The 18,695-nt window shown below is 35.6% G+C and overlaps 1 protein-coding gene across 1 annotated transcript; it reads left to right on the top strand.

The window, feature by feature from the left end:
- Positions 1 to 1,389: 1,389 nt before the first annotated feature.
- On the top strand, positions 1,390 to 18,280 carry LOC114536284. The gene is made up of 38 exons (XM_028557617.1): positions 1,390 to 1,632; positions 2,058 to 2,096; positions 5,754 to 6,428; positions 6,503 to 6,679; positions 6,971 to 7,105; positions 7,280 to 7,377; positions 7,558 to 7,741; positions 7,976 to 8,254; positions 8,566 to 8,844; positions 8,970 to 9,248; positions 9,665 to 9,943; positions 10,041 to 10,163; positions 10,299 to 10,418; positions 10,666 to 10,772; positions 11,062 to 11,259; positions 11,353 to 11,421; positions 11,593 to 11,698; positions 12,021 to 12,143; positions 12,307 to 12,376; positions 12,457 to 12,559; positions 12,642 to 12,688; positions 12,991 to 13,117; positions 13,357 to 13,454; positions 13,623 to 13,688; positions 13,983 to 14,085; positions 14,225 to 14,384; positions 14,718 to 14,784; positions 15,035 to 15,101; positions 15,303 to 15,394; positions 15,522 to 15,648; positions 15,774 to 15,815; positions 16,026 to 16,142; positions 16,307 to 16,364; positions 16,460 to 16,614; positions 17,076 to 17,153; positions 17,283 to 17,631; positions 17,924 to 18,025; positions 18,148 to 18,280. The coding sequence occupies exons 1-38, from the start codon at positions 1,533 to 1,535 to the stop codon at positions 18,168 to 18,170; spliced, it is 5,421 nt and encodes a 1,806-aa protein (XP_028413418.1). The 5' UTR covers positions 1,390 to 1,532; the 3' UTR covers positions 18,171 to 18,280.
- The last annotated feature ends 415 nt before the right edge of the window (positions 18,281 to 18,695 follow it).

The following is an 18,695-nucleotide window of genomic DNA, read 5'->3' as shown; positions in this document are numbered from 1 at the left end:
CCATCCCCCGTCTCCCCCTCTCCTTATAGACCATGCAAGCAAAATATTTCAACATGGCAATTGTTTTGATCAGTATTCTAATGATCAGTTTTACCAGCCTACCTGATGAAATAACAAATACCTTGCAATCTACAATTGGCTATTTTAAAATGCTGGGGCCATCTGTGGATATATTGCTATATTAATTGCCGCACAATTCCATGGCCATAGAAAGTTCTGGTATATGCTTACAAACTCGGAAAACTTTGGGCAAATGCGACGGAAAAGGCACTCTCCTTTAAGATTTTTAACAGCTTAGCTTTCGGCAGTGAAGTGTATAAAAAATCTATTGATTTGATGATGAATGCATCTGCAATCTTGGTAATTGAAAGGAGAACTATAAATCAACTGATATGGTATTTAAAGTAACAGCATTGCAAAATATGAGATACGATCAAAGATAACTGCAGGTAGCGGCGTGGCAGCTTCTTCAAATTTTCAAATATACCAGATAATGTTTTGTCTTGATAGTTCCTCAGTCTGGATAGTTCATCAGCCTTGTGTGAAACTGACCTCTCGTGTAGTTCTTGGGTAGTAACATGAAATGCCTCATTATCTATTTATTATTTTTAATGCGTTCGTCCGAATGAGAAGTGCACACTCCTGACAAAGGTCGTTTAGTGATCTTTTTTGTGTATTTTTGGCAGTGGGTTCAGCGAGATTTTCATTGTGTAGTGAGAAATTGCTTGCCAATTCATGACGCGACGACTTTCCGGCTGGAGAAACTTACGTTTCCTCATTACTTATAGAAGAGATATTATTTTAATACAAGCCCAAATAGAATTACTTTCCATCATTCTATGATATCAATTGACACGAGCATCTTGTATGAAACTGGATCAAGGACAGGAAATAAGACAGCTTCGTTCCCAGGTGCCTTAACTTTTTACAATGTCACGTGAGAAGCGCTCCGGGTACCACACTGGAAACGAGATTGTCCAAGTATACTCGTAAGGAAAAGAGGAGAAAAGTGGGTTCGTTGTCGTATCACGATTCCTACGGAATCGGGCATGTTATATCTGCACTCTCATGTGACGTCAGAGCGGCTATGTTTGCACACACTGTTGGAAAGTTGTTCTAATTCACTGAAAAAAATTGTGAGCTGCATGAGAGAAAAGTGAATATTTCGACGAATACTTTATGAGGGTTGTTCTAAATGTCTAGTCATTTTACTAAAATTGAAAGAATTGTTTCCTATTTTTTATTTGGGCACGGTTTCGGCCTCGCAAAACCTACTGCGCCCACGTTCAAGGTAAACAGCGATTATACCCAGGGATTAAACGCGGTGTGACTCCTGCATCCGGTTTTTGTTGCAACATCCGGTTGAACTTTTTCACCGCATCATTCACAATAGCACCGCAAACCAGCGCAAAGATAAGACATTGTTGCGTTAATCGTTGTTAAATAACGTGCGTTCACAAAAATTCCGTTTAATAACCCTAATAACATAACGATTGGCTGGGTTAGTATGAAAGACGCCTGAACTTAAACCAATGGATTTGGGAAGAAATATTTTCGTTCTTTACATTGCGGCGATTAGTTTCAAATTGTGTTGTACAACACTGGCTGATGAGGACGTGCTTTTACACCGAGGTAGAAATATCAAACCTTTATTAATGCTTGTTAATAATTGAGAAAATATCGAAAAATGACGTGATCAAATTTGCGGATTCAAGTTGAGAAATTTTGATCTACAGCTGCCGTCTTTTGCTGTAAAAATCTGTTTTAAGATGTACATTTGCCACCTTTGTCTGTAACTTATGTACATATTTTTGTCTATTAGGTGCTTTATAATATAATCGACGATTCGACATGTTGTATATAGTATATAACTGTTATTTATTGGCCGTTAACACTGATTATATACTCATGGTTATTGGAGTCATAGTGTGAACCATGTTGTAGTGAATATTCTCACTATATTTAAGTATACAAAAAGTTCTTAGATTGTAGAATTTATCAAAATACAGTTTGAATGTTTTCAAGACACTAACACGATATTTTGCACTTTGTTGTAGGTCATGTGTCAAAAACTGATACCAAATATTTAAACAAAGGTTAGTATACCCACCGTATATATCACCATTTTGTCTCGTTTGTCAAATCGTAGGACACTTTACTAGTATTGAAACATAATGTTATCCTCTATTCCTTTAATAAACTGACTGATTTGGATGAAGTCGAACTGTCGCATGTAAACACTCTTAATTCGTCGTGTACATAACGCGACCACTACGGTCCTCAGCGCTACAACGAACGCGTCATTTGCTAAATGCGCAAAAAGAGAGAGTTTTCGTCTTTATCGAGTCGTATTTGTATCTACGAACGATATAGCAACGTCAAAATTGTTTGTTTTACAATTTTTCTGGTGTATATATGTGTGTGTGCGGCGCGTGATAATTGAATATGTCATTTAATATCATGCATGTTTGAATTTCATCTCTTGAATTTCAAGCTGCGATTAAACTATAAACATTTTGCTGGTATTTTACTGCGTCGTGCAACCGTTAAAAGTTTTCATTTCTTACACAATCAGACATATAGCATCATGCTGTGAAACTGCATTTAAAAGTCGACGAATGTACCACCTCAAAACCTTGCAATTTACTTTGGTTTTATTGGTATTTAAATTAATCCTTACGACATCAATCTGAGTTATCTTCAGCTATTTAAGATAGCTAGTAAACTCTTTCTTGCCAGATGAAATTACTAACATATATGGAAGATAAGGAAGAGCTCAAATCCTTGACTTTCGGTTATGTAAACAACCCAAAAAGAAAAGTTTGTTTATTTTTGAAATCTCTCATTATCATCAAATCAAACTTGAAAATATATTAGTTGTTTTCAATGAACAAAATTTAGAAGAATGGATAATAATGCACAAAAATATTATTTTATTTCAAACTGGGCTTTATATATCCCCCTATATAAAAACAGTGCTTTGCGTGTTGTTTGATTTTTGCGTGATTGACTATCGCGTAACTTGAGTCCTACAGGTGCATGCAAGGGGACAATCTTAACTAATCTCAAAGATTTGCATTTTTTATATAAACTACTAGAATTAATGCAAGATGACAGGCTCCTCCCCTGCTCATAATAGACTCTAGTCTTTTTGGCAGTCAACCACTCAACCTTTGCATGCATACATGCAACGGAAAAATCGAGCCCGTTCTTTCTAGCGCTAGCATCCTTCTTTTCTGTTGCCTGCGAGTGCGAGACTTATAAATCCTAAACATTTAGATAGACCCTGCTGATTTCTCTAAAGACAGTGTTGTAGCGTTTCACTTTTTATATATACCCACCACGAGCTGTCCTGCATGTGACGTTTATTACAGAGTAATTATATCACTGCATGCATGTTATGCAGCGCTGGTTAAATTGTGATTTGTCGGCTAAAATTAAGAAGTACATGCGGATTGTTGTGCATCTCTGACTTACTAAGCGTTAAGACGTTGTCCTTCGCGTGACTCATGTCGACTTTATTGACATAATTCAAGCGTCATGTATTTATTTTGGCTCGTTCTTTGACAAATAAAAATGGTTGTATTGATTGCATATAGATAACCTCTGAATAATCATTATAATGAAAAATAAAGCGGACTAAAATTAAACATGATTAAGAATATAACGTTTTTTTATGGGAATGAATGCTTTATGAGAATTGTTTGATAATGAAAGCAAGCGACATGAAACTTTACTTGCATCGAAATCTAATCAATAGGAATGTGGCAACAACAATTTTTCCTGATTATAAGTATTTCTCTCTTTAAAATACCCTTCCTCCTCCTATCACGCGTATATTAGACGCCTGTTCAGTGGCGGATCCACTTAGCCAAAATAAACTGCGCACAATTTTAAATGCAAACTGAATCATAGTGCCTGCATGAATGAATAACGATGCTATATTGGATCTGAATTTCTGAAACTAAATTTTTAACAACGGAATGGAAGCATTAAAAATGTTGATGTATCCAAATGTGAGCTGTTATCGTTTATTTGACTAACAGTATATAAATCCGCTACTCGTCCTGCTGAATTATTTTCACACAGTACCATATAGGGTCGCAACTTTCAGAATTATCTAAGACTAAGGTTAGAAATTTATATGAATTTCCTGGCTTTGGGTCAATTGGGGTAAGTCGATTTAGTTCCGAAATCCTATTAGAAATGACGAAAACTTACCACTATAAACACTTTGTTACAATGCTATAGCACGCAAGATATATCGAGAAAGGTCAAGTAAATTCTGTGTCGAATTGCCAACTAATTAAATTTTAATTGATTAGAAACGACCACATGCGTTGCGCTGTCTGTAGCCTACGAGAAATCGTCTTCTTATCCGCAAGATTTCGAAACAATTTTGGCATTGCATCAACTACTTTACATTCTTATCTTTGCTGTCGTCATAATCAAATAAAATAGCGAAATTAATGCTAGCCTCGTTGTAATGAACTCGTTGTAATGAAAATTTAATTTACCTTTCTTCCAGCAGAGATATATATTGATTATGATGCACATTCTTAGAATGCTATAGGAAACACTTTTAATACTCAAAATGCGTAATTGTTTTGCTGTTTTAACTACAGCAGAAAGTAAATCTTGTCTGACATGCGTTTCCGATGTACAGGTTTCAGGAAATAATTCAAGTATTTTTGATGGAGTTAAGTCTCACATTTTGCCAAAACGCATTACTTTAAAAAATCAAACTGTGAAAACTGCACGGCTTGAATTACAGAGCTCCTCTATCCAATAGTGAAGTGTTCCTATCGATATTTCCGTCAACTGACGATAATTGTCCTAAATATAAAATAGGATGAAACAATTTTATGCCACGCCACACAAAATTTAGTCGAAATATATAGCATGCAGTGTTGTGATTCACAACAACTTGATGAACAAAGTCTAGAACCGTACAACATTGTCTGACCCTGTTTTTAATGAAGTAGTGAAGAAACAATATCACATGAACTATACGAAATACATGCACTTGCATCATATTGACAAGATAACACTTGTCCAACTGTTCATTTTTAAACACACGGTGATTCACCATAATCTTTCAGAATAATAAGTTTTTACGAGAAAAAAAAGTGTCGAAAAATCAAAATTTACTTTTCAGTTCGGTCTACACTTTACCTGATTTGAAAATTGCATGCAAATAATTAAATATCCCTTTTCTTGGCACTGATTGAGAAATATTTCTAGATTACTGTTTAATTCTTGTGTAAAAAACACATCTTCCGTTCGACTGATAAAGTATAATATGTTGAAGTATCTACGCAATGAGTGCAATCTGTGTTTCTGTCATTCAAATAAACTTAGAATAATCTTGCTTGACCAACCCAGGTCATATATTTTGTTATTTTTTCGACATGATGCGTGTTGTAGGTAGATAACTGATTGTGAAAAGGTTGTCGGGAACAAAAGTGGCAAAAAGCGCAAATATGTAACGTTTTTCTTCTACGTTACGAAAGTGGATGGCTTAATCTCCCTTTAATGAAATTAAAATTTACAAGAGAGGGTATATAGTGTTGTCGTGGGTGGAAAGGGGGGTATACAGTGTTGTCGTGGGTGGAAGGGGGGGGGTATACACGTGGATAGTATGTGAGTCTATATTAGAGGTTCCAAAATGACATTTCACTCAATTTATTTAAAGGGAAATGCAGCCCTAAAGAGATCCAGTACGCTAATGACATGAAATTTCTGTTATTTAGGCGGGTTTTACCGCGGTGCAAGTCATTACTGGCCACTCGACTATGAAACTCAGATAAGAGATGTGAGATATTCTCGTGATGGAAAATGGAAAGGAACGAGAGGGATTGTCACTGGAGAGAACAGAGGATATTTATCACTTTTTACCAATGGTTGGGTGCGATTAGGAAAATTTCTTGAGGAATGTTTATGTGATATTCACCTTTGTACAAAGAACGGATTTAGCGTTGCATTTTGGGTAAAATTACCAATTTATGATAATGAGACAAAAATACTGCTTGGTAGTGACACAAATGATACTGGGTTAATGATTTTTCAAACCACTCGAGCAGTAAATGGGACAGACGAACGCCATATTTCAGCAATTGTTTTTATGAAACAACGCAAGTGGCAATGTGATTTCCCCACCAAACCTGGGAACTGGTTATATTTAACAATCACGTGGTCAAATCAAAATGGATTGCGAATGTTTAAAGATAGTGTATTGATGAGTGAAGAAACAAGAGCTAAGATAGCTCCAGGTCGAGTATTTAAACAAAGGTATAAAAAGTGTGCAGTGGTATTGTCACCACCCACAGTTTACGGAACGACGCTGAAAGCTGATTACGACGATATTGTGATATGGCATTATGAACTGTCTAAAAATCTCATGAATCAAGTTTACAGAAACACCTTAGGTAAGGCAAGCATGTTTTACTAGAGATTCTTCTTAGAGGAATTTTTTCCAGTCTAATCATGCTATATACTTCAGATCGCCCGAAGATTGAAGAATGCAAAACAAACGGAACATCTTTAAACGTTCTCATCGATGATAGATATCAAACGTACAAGATAGAAAGAGATTTTCGGATTACTTGGTGGAGAAACGGAGTGGATGGAAGAGGAAAATATATTTCAAAAGCTCTTAATTTTAGTATTCATCATCTAGGTGAGTTGTAAGAAACAAATCGCTATATAGTAAATCATCATTTTCACCATGCATGCCATGGTGTGATGTATGCGGCGTTGTCATCATGTTGTGGTGGTACTGGTGTACAGTCTAAGTGAGCTGCCATCGTACTGTAGCTATATAGAAACAGTTATGATCGACATACATATGACTGTAAAATCACATCTTCTTATAAATTAGCATATAGGACGTTATAGTGTGGCTGTTTTGTGCTAGCTTGCTTTAATTAATTATAAACGAGCTCGGTTTTAATTCACTCTTTCTTTCCAGTTCAAAATTCAGAGTACATTGTTGAAGTTCAGCGCAGAATGTTCGTTAGTAAAAAGAATACATCAAAAATGGTTGTCTCAAAGTCATCCAGAGTTACGTGCAATACTAAACTTAACGGTAATATAAAAATTGTTGGTAAATAATGTTTGGACTCCATTGCAGATTTGCAACCATGTATAATAACTCGTACGATATATGCAGTATAGAAGTGTTTACTTGGTGTAAATTTTTACGAGACGGAGAATTTTATCAGTCCAGTTCATTGAAAAGCATGCAACCTTACTAAAATCAAAACTTTCCTAAATTCAGTTCCAGGAAAACCAAAGAATTTCGCAGTAAGAGAAAAAGCTGCGAGGTATTTTTTGCTAGAATGGGAAAAAATAGATGGTCCAGTTCAAGGGTATAAGGTTAGTTCTATCATATACTTGAAATAAATATGTTTTATAATCTCACACTTGTCTATGATCATCATGCAGCTGCGTGTTCGTCCACCGTTTATGCCATGAAATATTTTTGCATTAAAACCTGGTGTGCATGCATATATTTTGTTGCATGTTAAATAATTTCATATTTTCCCTATCGTGCAGATTTCTTATCGCAAAGATGACTTCAGAATCCCGGAGAAATGGTCCACCACATTCAGAGGAAATGTAGCCTCAGCGTACTTGGAACAGCTTGAACCTTTTACAGAATATATCATTACACTTGCGTGTAGGAATGAACATGGCATTGGCCAAGCAGTCACTCTTCGAGAAAAAACCGCGGAAGGACGTAAGTCTATTTGGAAAACCTTCAATCAAAACAATCTCATTTCACATTGTATATGAAACCGTGCATGATGATTACGAATGGTTGCTACGAGTGATAGCTTTGTATAACTGTTTGTCAAAAGTTCGTTCATGTAATTAAAGTTCATATAAATAATAAGACAAAGCATTGTTTTTTTGAATGATGCAAAATCAGAGTGAACTATTCAGTATTGATTATATCTTTCTTTCTTTATAGTTCCCATGGAGCCAAGATATTTGAGAGTAAAGCAAAAAGGAGAAATATTGGTGATAAAATGGCGACAACCAAAAGAATTAAATGGATTAGTAGATTATACATTGTTTGCCCTAGTGAACGGCAACGAGAAAACAATATGTAGTGCCTGTGGCGAATCATACAGATTGGAGTACGTTGAACAATATACAGAGTATACATTCTGGGTGATTGCAAGGAATATAAAGAATGGGTATATGAGTCCACCATCTAATAATGTCACGATTACTACGCCTTCATTCAGTAAGTAGGGTCTATTTCGAGTTAAAATTTGATAACAAATTACTTATATTTGCTTCAGTGGCGGATCTAGGGTAGTCAGAATGAATCACTACAGCTGAAAATCGCAATCTCATTGGTAGATTTTTATTTAAAAATATTATTTTGAAGTCCATAACCAATACCGTTGTTATTAAGGTGTTTTAAATTTAAAATTTAGCTGTGTAATTTATCCTGACTACCCCTAGATCCGTCACTGATTTGCTTTAATATGAGACTAATTAGCAAAAATGAAGGTCTGTAGTCTATACAACATTTTGTTTTTCCTTATTTAGCGCCAAGTTCACCGCGCAATCTAACCGCTACGTTTACACAAAATGGAATCCATGTTAGCTGGGAAACATCCAAAGTTCCAAGAGGGCAAGTAGAGTATAAATTATTTGGTCGTGTAAATGGACATCAACAGCTTCTTTGCGATGAATGTAATCTGCAGTATTTAATGAAAAATGTCGCCAGAAATACTCAATATGGATTTTGGGCCGTAGCGTACAACGTTCATAAAGGTTATGAAAGTGCTCCAACTGGCGAAGTAATCATCGATACTGGATTGTATGGTGGGTAATCTTAGTTTGTATATTTGATATATTTTGCAAGTGTTTTTCAAGTATGTTTGGAAATTATTTAAATTATTTAACATCAATTTCGCTGCCTAATTGGATGTCATTTTTTCTTGCTCCAGTACCAACAACCCCAGCAGGACTGAGGGTCAGTTTATTATTAGAAGGAATTCTTATCTCCTGGAACAAATCTCAAGTGGAGTATGGCAGAGTGCGCCATCAACTCTTAGGACTGGAAAATAACGTGAAGAAAGTATTTTGCTGGGATTGCGGATTGAAATACTTGATTAATAAATCAGAACCAAACATGAATTATTCATTCTGGGTTGTTGCTCACAATATGCAAAATGGATATGAAAGCATTCCTAGTTCAGTTGTTGACTTTCATACCGCCCGTAGTAGTAAGTATTATATCCTTCACGTAACGAGGAATATTTTGCTGGCCACTTGTTGATACACAAACTTTCGAAACATGAATTTTGACTTTCATAAAATAAACTTTACAGTGTTGTACACCAAATATTTTAGAGAGATATATCAAGTTATCACCAAATTCAATCTTGCCACAATTTCTTGATATTGGTTTTAGTTACAAATCAAAGGTCTCAATGAGACGACTCACGGATACACGAATAGCCGATTAATTGTTGGCTAGAAGACTAACCAGATAAACAAGTTTTTAATACTAAGCGCGAGTTAATGGCACTAAAGGATGCGAGACCGTTAGCAATGACTCCCTGATACTCCTACGGATATCTGTGAGTCAAAAAGTAATAAGCGTAAAATCTCAGTAAACTTGCTTTTCGTTGATTTTCAGAGCCGCCACCGCCTGAACTTATTCTTGCGCCAGAGGTTAAGGATTCCAGTGCTAGAATAACATGGAGTCCTCCGAAAAGCATGCATGGAAAAGATGATGTCATTGGCTATAAAGTTACTTTATATAATGCCTTTAATATCCTTCATATTGAAACAACTGAAAGTCTTCAACTCGAGCTTAGTAATCTGACGCAATTCTCAAAGTATTACGTGACGGTTCAAGTATTATCTGGGGCAGGTTACGGTCGTCCTTCACAGCAATTCACTATACAAACTAAAGGTTTGTAAACAATGAATAAAATAATGATCTCGGCAGTAAGAGTTTCAAGAAATTAGTTTATATACCTAATCAATCAATTTTACATTCTGACATTTAGATACAAACGAATGTATAATGGATGGTACACCCTGTGGTGAACATGCGCAGTGCGTCAACTCCGCGGGCTCTTATTTCTGCTCTTGTCTGCCCGGTTTCGCTGGGGACGGGATTCGCTGTAAAGGTATAAAAACAGTGTTCATGTATGTCGTAAACCATGCTTAACTTTTTCTTATTTGACGTCACGATCACGCACGCAGCAAGCATATTAGGCAGGGTTAATTCTCGTATGAAAATATTTATATTATTTGCATATCAGCGCTGCCATCAGAAGTGACAGAAACAGATTTTTGTCCTGAGGAGAAAACAAGAAATGTCACATGGAAACGAACTTATCGTGGACAAACAGACAAAAATCTTTGCCCTAATGGAACAATAGGTATAAAATATATTAACAGTAATGTTGGTTTTCTAGAATGAATGGTTCATCCTACTTTCAGTGGCAACGAAAACTCAGTCGCATGCATGTGTAGTGTTTGCTCGCGACTAGAGCAACGCACATATAAGCCTGGAATAGCTCTATAAAACCCATTGAATCCTATATACGTGCAGCAATAGTATATCGATCTGATAGTATAAAATATCAATAAACCTTTCCTGATTTAACATGTATGTTGTAATTTCAGGCATCACGACACGAGAATGCCTAAAAGGAAATGCTAGCACGCCATACTGGTCAGATCCCAACTTGAGTAATTGTGTTTCTTCTTGGATGTCCGCAGTAGATGACAAAGTACGATATGAAATTTATTTTTTACGTTGAATGCATTTGTAATAACGAGATCCAGGATGTCATGAAGGAAATTTACGTTATGATTATAAGAATTGGGTACTTGATGCTGCGTGAAATGGAATCGTAGCTCACTCCTGAGTATAGCTGTCTGCCGTTTTATTGAGCCATATTTCGATTGCATGGCTTTAATTAAACTTTATTCGTTGTTCCTCTCTGTTTACTGAAGTGTTTTTTTGAGACTTTTCAAGTTTTGAAACCACACGTGCAATCAATTTTTCTTTTGATATAGCTCGCCGACCAAACACTGAACTCAACAGTGGTTGGGGATTTTTTCCTGAATCTTCTCGACAAGAATGGTGCTAGAGGTTTATATGGAGGAGATATTATAAAGACTGTAAACGTCATTGATCAGTTGTATAATAAGAGTCAGCAAAATGAACTGAATGAAGAATTGACTAATCAAGAAATTACCGAGAGTTTGCTAACGGTAAGATTCATGGTGTTATATAATATGCTAAACTAAAATTATGTCACAGCTCTCATTCCTCTGGTTACTCCTATTCCTATATCTTCTATTTAGAACCTAGTGAATATCACAGAAAAAATTATTTCACCAAAATCATTGAAAGTTTGGGATGACATACCCAAGGTTAGTTTTAAGAAGTATTTTTCTGTCATATATGTAACCTGCAGTTCGACTTGATTTAATATATTAATGTTACTAAGAACTTCGAGTTCAGATTTCCCTCACCAACAAGATGATAAAATCTTGCACAAGATCTTTTATTGTTTACAATCGAAACTTTATATCTTTTTGCAGGAGCAAAGAAGTGAATATAGTGTCAGAATAATTGATGGTCTAGATAACGCTGTTTTGAAATCGGCCAAGATTGTAAATTTTTCTTCTATTCAAAGTGAACATATCGGTAAGTATTTTGAATGATTAACAACACTCAGATACGTGAGCGCTGTTCAACCGGGGACTCGACTGAATCAAAACGAGAGTAGCGATCAAAATACGTCCGATGTTTATTTCGAAAAAAAATCCATTTTCTGGCTGAATTTGTTAATCTTCACATCTTGCACCGCAGTAGCGAAGGAGACAGTAAAAAAAGATTTGTAGGAACTGGAGAAATTCAGGGTTCTATTCAATTAAAATTATAAACAAGATGGAAGAAAGCATAAATGAAGGTTAACAAAATGTTTGAACTGCACGCTTATCATCGTATTTCTTCGTTTCAACTTCAGGTATTCGGTATGGAAAAATATCACATTTTAAACGGAACACCAATACGACGTCTTCCGATAAACACATGAGTGAAATGGATAGTATTAAATTCCCAGAGCAAGAGGAAGGGATGGATATTGAAGGTACATTCTTCCTGCATGGGATGGTTTAACATTTGGATCATCTCTGGTTCATCCCTGGATCATCCCTGGATCAGTGTTCTTTTATTGATTTACCTCTGTGACAGAAATCTGCTCATACGTTTATAAATGCAGCCATTTATTCCTACATTTTCGTTAACAATAGACCAAACTGCAGCAGTCATCTTGTACAACACAATTGAAGACGTTCTGTCGGCTGGAAATCAGCAATTACAGTGAGATTTTTATCGTGTTTTTTGACTTGTTAAAGAAAAGACAGGAATACTAGTTAATCCTTTTTAATAACTTTCTATAGTGATAAGGATTTTGTCAATACCGCAGTTCTTTCCATCTCTACAAGTCCGCCTGTATCCACACCATTTCGAAAGCCTTTGGAGTTTATATTAAAAAACGAAAAGGTTGGTGAACGTTTATTTTTACAGGTTTTTTGATGAATTTGGTAATGATGTTTATGTAATTCTTTTTTTTACTTTCTTTAAGGATGGACAATTTGACAAGCACAAATGTGTATTCTTCAATACTTCCAGGTATGCATATGTCGAGTTAGTTCTGTAATATTGACAGTATGTGGCGCCCAGTATATAGTTTCATGTGGATTGTAGATTGTTAATTTAACGTTTATTCATTGATTCTTATTCGTTGACCCTCGATCATTATTTTAGTCATTATTTTAATTACTCATGCAGTCCTAAAATTTATATACTTGTGTACTGATATACTTGTATGTTGATAGTTGTATTCGTGCAAGAATGTGACAATGATTGTGCGTGCTAGCTACTTCAATTCTCTTGAGCAATTTTTGGTGATTTTTATTTGTTTTGTTTTTGAGGAATCCTGGTTCTTGGTCAACGACTGGTTGCCAAGTGTTTAATGTAACTGGAAACTTTACTGTGTGTCATTGCTATCACATGACGAGCTTCTCAGTTCTCATGCAAATACAACCTGTAGAAATGTCGGTAAGTCAAGTTTATTAATCACCATCGCTCTATAGGGACGCCAGCTTTGATGAAAGAAAGCACGTTTTCATAACTCGCTATTTTTTGACCGTGCGTGTGAAAACCTTACCAAGCAAAAGCTATATATGTTAGTTAGTCGACCTCCAAAGAGATCTCATTTTTGATTAGTGTGGACTGTGGAAGTCGGTAAAATCTGTACTTAGTCTCCCGTAAAACTTGTTTATATCATTCTATTTCAGGATTCAGAGGAGTTAATATTAAGTTGGATCACTCGTGTTGGTTTGTGTATTTCCCTTGTGGCTCTTGGCCTGGCATTTATCACATTTGTTTTTCTGCCGTGAGTAAATCATTAATGTTATAAGCTTTCGAAAAATCCCTGCAGAAATACTTTTAAAATAATATAGGTCATTACGTTGCTTGCATAAAAGACTTCATTCCAAGTAGGCTTTTTTACAGCAAACCTGTGTTCAGGATTTGGAGAATCTGTTTTTATCAATTTGTTTAGGCGACCTTGTGGTTATAAATCTGGTTCGCAGTGTTTTAAATTGTGCGATCAAGGGTACAGACCAACGTAAGTATTGTAGCTATATCACAGAATATAATCAGAAAACAATTAGAATCGATAATCGATCATTTATTTAGAAAATCTTATGCAGAGATCTCCAATTTGAATATATTTCTTGCCGCTCGCTGTAGCAATGAACTGAAAAAAGAACTATCGTTGTAGTATATCAGAAGAAAATGACTTTCCCAAAAATTTTAAAACGTTGGATGTGCATGACCCAATACGTAATTAATTCCGAGAAATATTCTCCAAGAATAGACATCATAAATCATCTGCTTATACAATATCACACATTCTTAGATATTTGAAAAAAGTTCGAACAAGTATTCATGCAAATTTAATATTATCTTTGGCTCTTGGAGAAGCGTTGTTTTTATGGGGAATTGAAAAGACGAATCATGAGGTGAATATGTGTACAAATGCATGTTTAGTAAATCTAGCAAATCTTTATCCAACGGTAATGTTTTAGCTTCCCTTGTCGAATAGTATTATTTAAGACTGAACAATTAGATGAAATAATGTTTGTTTGTTTGTTTTTGCAGAGGACGTGTTACGCTGTAGCAGTGGCGTTACATTATCTGCTTCTTGTTGCATTTCATTGGATGGCAGCAGAAGGTGTTATATTGTATCTTGTCTTGGTTAAAGTGTTTCAACGAAAGAGCGCCAATAAAGATAAAAGGATGTTCATGATCATATGTTGGGGTAATTCTAATTTTTCTTTATCGAACAATTCCATCTTGCGCAGGGGCGTAGAAAACGGGGGGGGGGGATTTTAATGATCTAGAGCTATGATCCTGGTTCCTATGTGTCTTTAGCATCAAAGACATAAATTATTTGAACACTATGTACAGTAATTCGAGTCAACAACGTCCTTTTCACCAGGCAAGTATTCTAGACCTCCAGTCCCCCATACCTGCTTCCTACGCCCCAGATCATGCATATGTATTATAGACTGTAGACTACACAGTCGTAAGACCTATAGATTTGATAGTTTGATTTTTTTGGAAGACTGAAAATTTAAACGTATTACTTTAGGTACACCAGCTGCTATTGTTTGCATTGCCTTGGTTGTGGGACATGAGTATTACCTTCATGACAAATGGTAGGACATGCTTTAGTCGTGTTTATTTTCTCCCTGCACCTGACTAGATATATTTTGAAAAAAGTTCTAAAAACATTGATACTTCTATTTTTAAGGCAGGACGTTCTGGGTAGAATAAAAATAACATTGAATGTGCCATAAAATTCAGCCATGCTTCAAAACTTAGCACAGCTTCCTGCTTTTTCATACAACTGAGTCGTAATCTGTGCCAGGATCCCAATATAGAAGATAATAGAATTATTTTTTACAGTTGTTGGTTGTCAATGAGTCATCATATGATATGGGGTTTTGTCGGTCCTGCTCTGGGCATTATACTGGTAGGTTTTATCAAAATAGATTTTATAGATACATTAGTTGTAAATTTTTATTTCTATAAATCATGAGATAACTTCAAGTAAATGCGCGTAGGTAATAAAATGTTGTTGAGTGATGATGTTGGTTTTTTTGAGCCGAGCTTTGGGCGATCAGCCTGCTAATGGGTGAAAGAAATATTATTTACAAGTGATAATTCGTTCCAGGTGAATATTTTCTTTCTTTGCTGCACATTCCGCGTCATGGGACGACGACAGAGTTGCAATAAAACAGAGAAAAATATGATGGGGAAAATTAGGTTGGTTGTATATTTTCTTTTTACATACAGTTACCCTTAAAATAGATATTTTGTTTCTCCATCACATAATGACGTGCCAAACAACTTGCCATACTTATTTCTTAAAATATAAATTCCTTGTTTGCAGATACTGGGCCAAAGGGGCCGCTATAGTTACCTGTTTACTTGGTATCACGTGGGTGTTTGGAGTGTTTTATCTGAATAACGAATCTGTAGTTATTGCATATATATTTAACATTTGTAACGTTCTTCAGGTGAGTTCGATTGTTTTACAATTCTGTACAGAGCGTAGCTAGTAATTTCAGCTAGTAATGTAGCTAGTAATTTCATAACTGGTATATTTAGTTTTTCGTCGTTTTAACATTCACTTTTAATTTAGGGGTTATTTATATTCGTTTTTCATTGTCTCCTGGATGAAAAGGTAAAGTAAACAATGTATGACTAGGCGTGACAAGTGTTTGTTCACAAATAAGTTGATCAATTTTTTTAGATTGAATTTTCTGTTTAAAAAATAAATACGTGCATGGTTTTTATCTATCGAAATGAGATGATTCTTCAGCTATTTCAGGGTTGAAAATATTAATAACCATGCCTGAATAGTTGACCTGATGTATATCATAACCTGTTACAGATTCGACAACAATATTATCAAGTATTTTGTGCAGTAACTAACATTGAATCGAGATCTCCAAGTCATTCCACTGGCAATGGTAATAGAGGACAACGACCAAGCACATTCAATAGTTGGGTACGTTATCTTTGCCTGACTTCACGTCAATCTTTGGTTTCTATGTTACATCCATAGGTTATAGAGGGACATTCAGAACACGTCATGATTCAACTAACTAGTAATGCAAAAACATAAACAAATATATGAATGTACGTAGCTATATGATGACGTTCACTTTTCAGCTTTGGTCCGTTGCCCCAATGAAACTTCAAGACAGCAAATCTGAAAGTTGTCCAACAGGTGAGGCGACTGATGGCGGTATTCCATTTATGACCTTTATAGTAAGATGCAATCCATTGCAATTAAAATGAACTGAACAATTCAATCTATTATAGTTGCAGAAAACACGCTAAAACGAATGAATAGTTCAACGCATTCATTGACACCATGTATTGACCGACGGTTGATGGAAATCAAACGCGATGGCCATGGCACTAGTGTGAGACCACGTGGAATGAGTTCTATTTATCATGATAGTGATGAAAATATGGTGAGTTATTCTGTTAACTCATATTTGCGAATCTGTCAGATATTACCTCCTTCGCCGGCCTTTTAAGAGGGCGTTGCATGGTTGCGGGCAAAAAGGTTTGGCGTCAGATGACGATGGTATAACGATCCAACATCAGGTCCTGGTGGTAGAAGAAGGGAGTTCATTTTTGAGACAGACTTTTTACATCTCAACTGCTTATTTAGCGACGCATAATTCGAAAGGGAGTAATGTTGAACATTTAATCCTATAGGAGCACACCACTCTCATCGAGGAAAAAGCGTGCCTTTTCCTCTCTCAGGAATTTTTCGTCGCACACGAGCGAATTGCATAAATATCTCCGTCTGCATTTTACTTTTTACCCACCACTGCTGTTCAGGTTCTAGAACTTGAACAAAATATTCAGGTTTTATATTGTAGAAGCAAAGATAACCATATTTCGATAACTGTACTTTTTTTATCAGGACAACATTCCTGATAATATTCTTACGGTGAAACATGGCTCAAAAAATAACAGTGGAAGACTGGATTACCAGGATGAGGTACTTGTCCTCAAATAATTCGTTACAGATGCGTACTAGCCAACCTGAAATAAACACGAGGGTCCAACTGTCAGCTAGGACAAAGGGTAAAACTTTGATTAATGATGATGCTCGTCTGTATGTTTCCAGGACACAACAGGAGGTGTTTTTGAAGAATATTGTTTGCCAAATTTATCGCGTGAAAACAGTGAAGAATTTTTTGAGATTTCTGAAGATACATGTGAAGATTGTCTTTATGAGATCAAAGAATGGTCAGAACAACGAGATAAATCAATAAAAGCGAACAGCTTACATGAACAGGGTTTAAAAACGTCAAAAAACTCGCGTAGTTCAGTCACATCTGAGCATGAATATTTAAATGAAGAAGCAAACATGGTCGAAGAAAATCACGAGGAACCTGAGGAAAAGGAAATAAAGGTTGAAGAATCTGAACAATGTATATCTAATACCACAATTACACCACGTATTGTGTTATCAGGTGCGTATGAACTGCAATGAAGTTCTAATGAACTTCAGTGTCCCCTATTGTGTCGTCGAGCTCTACAGAACAGCACCGAAGCCATTTGAATGAACAAAAGCAATATGCCTTTATTCCTATAATAATAATAATAATAATAATAATGTTTTATCAGAATACTATAGCCCCTATTCTTTTATATTTAGTTCGTCACTATAGACTCTAACGGCTAAATTTAGGCGTACAATTTTAAAACTAGCACACTTTCTATTATGAAGATACAGTTTTCCTTTAAAAAATCAAACTTTTGTAGATTTTTCCAAACCAAAAAGTACGACATATGTAAACAGCAAATACGTCGTAAAAGTGACTGACGCAAACGGTACAGAATTATCGCCCACATCAGGGCAGAAATGTAAGTAAAAGTTTAGATCACGTCATCCCAAAATTTATTATAAAATATAAGGAAAGCATGCAGTAGAATATATTTATGCAGTTGCCTATATATAGGCTTCACTATGTGACTTATTTTTATAGTCCCCGGTCCAGCACAAGTTTAGAAATCTACATCAAGAAGTCTGTACACATAATGCGTTGATATTAATATCATCCAAAGGAGATGTTATCCATTTTGAAAAACATCGTTGATGTTCTCAAGTTGAGAACTGCCTCACTATCATGCAAACTCCGAGTGTTACGAGATCGAGCGTTAATTCTTTGCACACAATTGCATTATAATAAGGCTTTCCCATTGAGTTAAAACATTTACAATGTCGGTCAAAAACAACTGCTTATAGTTGTGATTATTACTACATTTCAGAATCCTAGAAGCCAAGATTTATAACGCCATTTAAGCAGTTTTGACCGCCACTGAATAACTGGATGTATTAGCATTTATTATGTTGTTATACAAATGAATCAATTTAAACGTATTGGTTGAGATGCTTGGTGCATGATACAAAACCTACAAATAACTTATAAAACGTATGAAAAGTACATAGCTAAAGTATATGCTATCATCCAGTCAGGTGTCTCTGTTTCCTAATTTGCTACATCCTGCATATTTTTGTGGCTTTTTTCCTCAA

Source organism: Dendronephthya gigantea, unplaced genomic scaffold, assembly GCF_004324835.1.
Source record: "Dendronephthya gigantea isolate DGI-Jeju-01 unplaced genomic scaffold, DenGig_1.0 000133F, whole genome shotgun sequence".
In the NCBI taxonomy this organism is placed as follows: Eukaryota; Metazoa; Cnidaria; class Anthozoa; order Malacalcyonacea; family Nephtheidae; genus Dendronephthya; species Dendronephthya gigantea.
This window is presented reverse-complemented; position numbering and strand designations above follow the sequence as displayed.